Source organism: Chelmon rostratus, chromosome 14 (genome assembly GCF_017976325.1).
Source record: "Chelmon rostratus isolate fCheRos1 chromosome 14, fCheRos1.pri, whole genome shotgun sequence".
Lineage (NCBI taxonomy): Eukaryota > Metazoa > Chordata > Actinopteri > Chaetodontiformes > Chaetodontidae > Chelmon > Chelmon rostratus.
Genome location: NC_055671.1, coordinates 3,103,137 through 3,109,468, shown reverse-complemented (window position 1 = coordinate 3,109,468; position 6,332 = coordinate 3,103,137). Strand labels below are relative to the sequence as shown.

The 6,332-nt window shown below is 39.0% G+C and overlaps 1 protein-coding gene across 10 annotated transcripts in view; it reads right to left on the bottom strand.

The window, feature by feature from the left end:
- Positions 1–4,916, bottom strand: part of si:ch211-250g4.3 (titin homolog) — a 31,855-nt gene extending 26,939 nt beyond the window's left edge. For 8 of the 10 annotated variants that reach the window (XM_041951875.1, XM_041951878.1, XM_041951880.1 and 5 more), the window contains exons 1-2: positions 4,740–4,915; positions 1,116–2,968 (exon numbers count right to left, since the gene is read on the bottom strand). In XM_041951875.1, coding sequence (XP_041807809.1) covers positions 1,116–2,918 — 1,803 coding nt within the window. In that variant the 5' untranslated portion in view covers positions 2,919–2,968; positions 4,740–4,915. Of the gene's footprint in view, positions 1–1,115; positions 2,969–3,218; positions 3,371–4,739 lie in introns of all 10 variants that reach the window. The other 2 variants (XM_041951876.1, XM_041951883.1) reach the window with 2 other exon arrangements.
- Between the last annotated feature and the right edge of the window lie 1,416 nt (positions 4,917–6,332).

The window sequence follows — 6,332 nt, the reverse complement described above, 5'->3', positions numbered from 1 at the left end:
ACAATTCATTTAACTTAGTGATGTTTGGATATGGGTGGAGTACCTGTATATGGCCTGACGCACAGGTGTGTGTGTTTTTAGCCCCTTTGTTCTGCTTCACCCTGAGCAGGAGCACCACGGCAGATGTTTTTTGACCGTATGGTCTCCGATCTTGAATCATGCCCTTTGAATTTTTGTTATCTTGGATTTGCTTCAATTATGGACATTAAGGAAAATAAATGGACACTAAGAACAGATCTGTGAGTACTTTGAATTGCTTCATATTGTGGACTGTGGATACGCGTCAAAACTAATAGACTGCTCCTATCACCTAAGTGGCAATTTTGATTTTTTATCTTCTTTGAAAATTGTCACTACAACCTCTGTCTTAGATCACATTAGCTAATTGGCTTACTGTAGGCCAAGTTACTTTAACTATACACTTAGTATCACTGCTGCAGAACTTCAACGTTGGAAAGCTGAGCTCTAGTCACAAACTCAAAATGCCTCGACAAATGCACGTCACATGAAAGTCCTCCTCCAGTCAAAACTGTGTTTTGCTCATTGTTCCTTCACTTAAATGTTTAAGCTTCACTGTGCTCAACTGAAATCTGAAAATCAGACGTCGAAATACGAGGAGGATGGTTTGGAAGCAAATTATGGTCCAATATGTAACTTCCACAAGTGTGATGTGGAAACGTGTCAGCACACGCAGAGACATCGAGACTGGGCTTTTCAGGAAAGTACGAGACATAATGGTACAGGATAAAAACTCATGAAATAAACAACTGCATATCTATGAACTATTTTATACTATTAGAAACTATCTATAACTATTTTGTGACCAGAATGCAGCCAACAATGAGAAGTCATTCAATCAAAGCACCCGCCAATAATAGAAGAAGAAGAAGAAGAATGGTTCACATCAGAGGGATGGAGTACCTGCTGAAACACTAAAAGTTTGTGTATCTCATCAAATGGGAGGACCGTGTACACTCTCATCTAAATGTGAGGGGTATGTGGACAGTGGTGAGGGTGGTGGGGCGGGTGCCAGATCCAGTATTGACCGGTACGAAACATCTCATTACTGACTCAACGTTAAAAAGAAAACAAGCTGAGAAAAAACATTTCCCTACCATGAGTTTTTTAACTTCTTCCTTGTTCTCGGCCATCTGTCTTCGGGCTTTGAGCATCTCCTCCAGGGTGTTGTTCATCTCTGCGGCAGCTTTCTCCATGTTAGCCTTCATCTCACCCATAGTCAGAATCGTAGTTATTGTATTCTCCAGTTTTTGTGCGACTTCCTGGCCTTGTTGCTGTATCTTCATCTTCACGATTTCTAACTCATCCCTCTCTTTCATGGTCTTCTCCAGCTGTTGGTCCAGCACCCGTCCCTTTTTTTTGGTTTGGAAATTCATCCATTTGATGTGGCTCTTTTCTTGCGTGATGCCTCTCCTGCTTTGCTCGGTGTCTTCTCTCACCCTACGCAGCATCTCTCTGATTTCTTCCACTTCACGAATCACTCTGCAGATGTCAGTGTTCACTTTGTTTGTGGTGTTTGTCTCCATGTTGCCATCCTCAGGCTGCTGTTCTTTATGCTGTATCATTTCTCTGCTCCTGTCAGCGTGTTGAACACTTATCGTCTGCTGCTCAGATCTGTCCACCATGTTCACCTCCAGCAGAGACTTGTCTTGTCTCCCCTCCATGTCTTCTTCAGTGTGTTCAATCCGAGCCTTCGTCATACTGATCTCTTCCTTTCTTCTCCTGCTCATCCTCATCATTTTCACCAGATCCCTTTTTTTAATTTCAATCTCAGCTTGCATCACTTCCATCTCCCTTATCTCTTTCTTTGTCCCCTGTAACTTGTCGTCCAGCTCCTGTTTTTGCCTTTCAGTACTCTCCCTCATACACTCCAGTGCATCCATTTCTGCTTTAGCCAGCTGCCTGTCTCTCACAATGCTTTCTCTCTCTGTCTGCATTATAGCTTTGATTCTTTCTATCTCGTCTCTTTCAGATTGTACCTGTGCCAAGCTGTTCATGTTTTCCGTTTGACCAGTCTCTGTCCTTAGCTTCACTTCCAGTTGTTGTTCGCTGTCTTCTAACATTTGCCAAAGTTTCTCCGTCTCCTCCTGGATTCTGCTGACTTTCATCTTCACGGAGTCGAAGGTCTCCTTTCCTTCTTTCTGTCTTTCTCTGCTTTCCATCTCTGGGGCTCGCTGCGTTTGACTTTTTGTCCAACTTTGCTTCATTTTTGTAATGTTTACATTCACATTATGCTTGATGTGCTTAATTTGGTCTCTGTGTTGTGTAATCTCATTTTTATTTCTCTGTAACTCTTCCTTTATGTCTGCCATGTTTTTCTCCATTTGCTCTTTTGCCTGCTTTGCTTCAAGCATTATTTTCTGGTTTTTGTTCTTGATACTCAGCAGACTGTCAGCCATCAGTCTCTCCATTATCTCCTGCCTTTGCTTTATCTGCTCCATCGGTTCTTTGGATTCCTTATTTTCTTGTGATTTTCTCTCATCATACTTGATCATTTCCAACTTGCGTCGCTCTTTCATGATCTCGTTGCATCTTCTGTCCAGAGTTTCCTTCTCTTGGTATATTTCAGCCCACATGTTTTGAAGTTGAATTTTTTCTCGACTGGCTTTGTTTTTATTCTCCTCGAGTTTCTCGAGAGCATTTTCTAGCTGTAATTTCAGTCTTTTTATTAATAAGTTCTGCTGGTGTTTTTCAGCTGCCAGTCTGTCAATGTCCTCCTGTTGCTGCTCTGCCTTTGTCTTTAGGTCGTCAATTTCATTTCTCTCTCTTTGTGTCTCCTCCCAAAGTTGTTCAATTCCCTCTATTACTTCACATGTCAGTTGTCTTTGTCTTTTAATAGTCTCCATTTTGGTTCTTCTGTTTTTTTCTTGTTTGTCTTCTGATTGCTCTGTATTTTCCATTGTCTGGTTCTGTTCTGTTTGGCTCGTCTTGCTGCCCTGTTGTCTTTAATCTGTTGATCAAGAAAATGGACAGAATATCACATAGCCACTCTTCACTGCATCTTATATTGTAACAAGGCCAGAAAAAATCAACAGATTTAATGAGCCAATAATGAGCCAACTGAAAAAACACATTTCCAGCATGTTTATCGTCTTTAATCACCCCAAAAAGAAGACAAGTAGAGCAAGGAAAGACGTATATCTTTCACAAAGTAATGGCATCTCCTCTGTCCAGTCACAACCCACCCCCACCCACACTACCTCTACTCATAACCTCCGCCCTCATCTCCCGGACTGTCGTCCCCAAGTGCTTCTGTCTCCTACTCCCTGAATCCACAACCACTGCCATCGTCTCCTATGGACGCTTGCTGTGGACCACTTGGCTTTAGCATCATTTTCCAACATGCAGGGATCTGCGGTCAAGTTAGCAATAGTAAATATAAAATGTCTGGTTAGCAAAATAAAGCTTGCTGAAAACAATAATAAACACATGGTTAACGCTGAAACGGTCGCTCTTTGTGTAGGTTTGGGCACCAAAACTGCTTGGTTAGGTTCAGGAAAAGATCATGGTTCCACTTAAAACATGCACGTTAATTCCACACGTAATTAAAGTCATGTATATTACTTCACAATCAAAGGAAGTTACTTTTGGTTTCTCATGGAGCACAAACCCCGCTCTCCTGGATGAACATTCTATTCTTGACCTATCCAACCACTCCAACGTGCTACATAGGGGGACTTTTCTCACTCTTTAACCTAGCTTAGTTTACAGTGAGGGCATCGGACTACACCGCACATTGAACACTGACACTAAGGGGGTACCCAGTGCCTTCAAAAGTGACATCAAGGGGTCCTGACCAAGCGTCTGTATGTGTCGAGATGTGAGTGAGGCCGTCTCCATGTGTACCATGGCTGTCTGACTCACTGTGTACTGACAGACATACCATGACGGTGGCTGAGCCTAAGTGCAGGAAAAACCTCTCTATTACTTAAACTGCTTCCTATCATTACAAGTGTTGCATGTAGAAATATACCTCATGTATATGTATATATACAGTACATACATACATGTCATACTGATGATTGCATTATGTACTATATTATGTCAATGAATTAATACAGAAAACTACAAGTATAATTACAGACTTTGCTGCGACTAATGTAACCACTATGTCACTTTGCTTGTGTGTATATATATATATATATATATATATATATATATACTCCATTGTATACACCTTATGTTACTTATTCTGTCCTTGTGCTGCTATAACACCTGGATTTTCCCTCTGGAGGATCAGTAAAAAGTTATCTTATGTTAACGTTCTCTCTGTTTTTAGGTTGTTGTTTTTTTTGTTGTTTTTTTTGTTTTGTTTTTTTTGCTTAACAGTGCATAGAGAATACTAGAACCTGATCTTTCAAACAGACAACCTCACTGAGAAAGTTTTTTTATCCTGCATGTTGTTGGCAGAAAAAATGCATTAGCAATAGCACAGTGGCAGTTTAACATGTGAAAGCATGCTTCCCACATTATGACCAGTCACAGGTATAGTGTAAGTATACAGGTTTCTTATTAAAAACCAAACTTTCAAAACTTGCCTTGGTCTCTTGATTCACTTCAAAACTGGTGTTAGCCATGACAGTAAGAACAATATAAAATTAAGTTTTAAAAATTCATAAAAACTTAACACAAGTAATGACCTAATTTATGTCCAATTATATATATATATTTAGCAAAATATGCACAATTTTGAATTCATATTATTTATTCATTTTTCTTACCTCAGTGTCCTTTTGTGTTGAGTTAAGGTAAGTTAAGTCTTCGACTTACATTCCTATAGAGAAGGCACATTGTAACGAGTCATCTGAGAGAGTGCTGCGCTGGTCAGGTGTTACACTCTCTAAAGATCTGCAGGGATGAGGCAGGCTGGCACTATTGTCTTCAAAACATTGTATATCTCGTCCTTCCAGACATTTGTTGAGCACGAGGTCTGGTTGTCAGATGTGACACCCAGTTAGTCTGCATATGATTGGATGATAAGTGATGTTGGGTGGGAGTCTGGTCGTAGCTGATAAGGGTGGGGTCCATGTGGCTTTGTGCCCAGGATTCACTCAGCTCTCCTGATGTACGTATTGGTAATTTTTCCATTAATTTAAGGATTATTTGGTGATTAAGATGCCTGCGAGATCCACAGCGAGTTCATCTGTGGCTAGCATTTATCTTCTTAATGCATGCATATCAAGATGTATTGTATGATTACTGTTAGATGAGGAATTATTGGAAGTGGAATTGTTATTGGGACAAATATTCACCAACAGCAATCTTATTAAAAGTGAAATCTATGATCAGGAAAGCCCTGGACATTATCTCAATCGTTTCGTGAATGTGAATTGCTAAAACGTCATACTCGTACTGAGGCAAATATTGAATCCATTCCTGTTAAAACTGAAATAAAATACTTGGTGCAAATCTGTCTAAAGGTAAAACTAAGAAAGAACAAACAAACAGAAGACAAAATAGATTTTTTATTATTATTATTGTCAAAAGCAGGAGGAATTTCTGAAATCATTTATCCGTGTCAGTCTCTTTATGTTCCTCCTCAAATGATTAAGAGAATAAATTCTGTAATTTTCAATTTTATCCAGAAAAATAAAACTCATTATCGAAACAGATCTCAGATAATGAAAGACTCCAGCAACGGTGGCCTGAAAGCTCCTGAGTCTGAAAGCATGATTGAAGTATTTCAACTGAATTGGAAAAAAGATTATTTGGTTCAACCTGGTTCAATCCGGTTCCATGTTTAAAATATTTATTCCAGAAAGCTGGATGGTGAGAAATTTTGTTGAAATGTGATTCTGAGATTTCTAAACTGCCTGTCAAACTGTCAGATCCATAGACAGATACTGTATTACTATGAAATGATCTCCATCCATAAAGTCATACTGCATGGCTCCACCTTGTGGATTAATAGAACCATTACAATTAACAGGAAGAGCTTTTCTAAACAAGAGCTGTATGAGAAACAATGTTTATATGTTGTGACTTGTTGGATGAACATGTCCATTCTATGTAGTTTGATTCAGTTGTTGAAAAGTTTCATTTGAAATGCTCCCTCGTAGAATAACAACTCTTACTTACTCAAATATAGATAATAGGTTCCCTGAACTGAAGATTGGTGAGGGCCACACTGGTGAGAAGAAATGTAACATCATTGGTAATTATTTAAAATCTAAATTAGCTTGCTGATTTTTAAACACCATCAAAAATAAGAATAATTTATGATGGAACAGTATTAGTCAATAAACATTAGAATTAATCTCTACAATAAAAGACGTTCAGTTTAGAATTATAAATGTTTATCCAGACTTTTAATT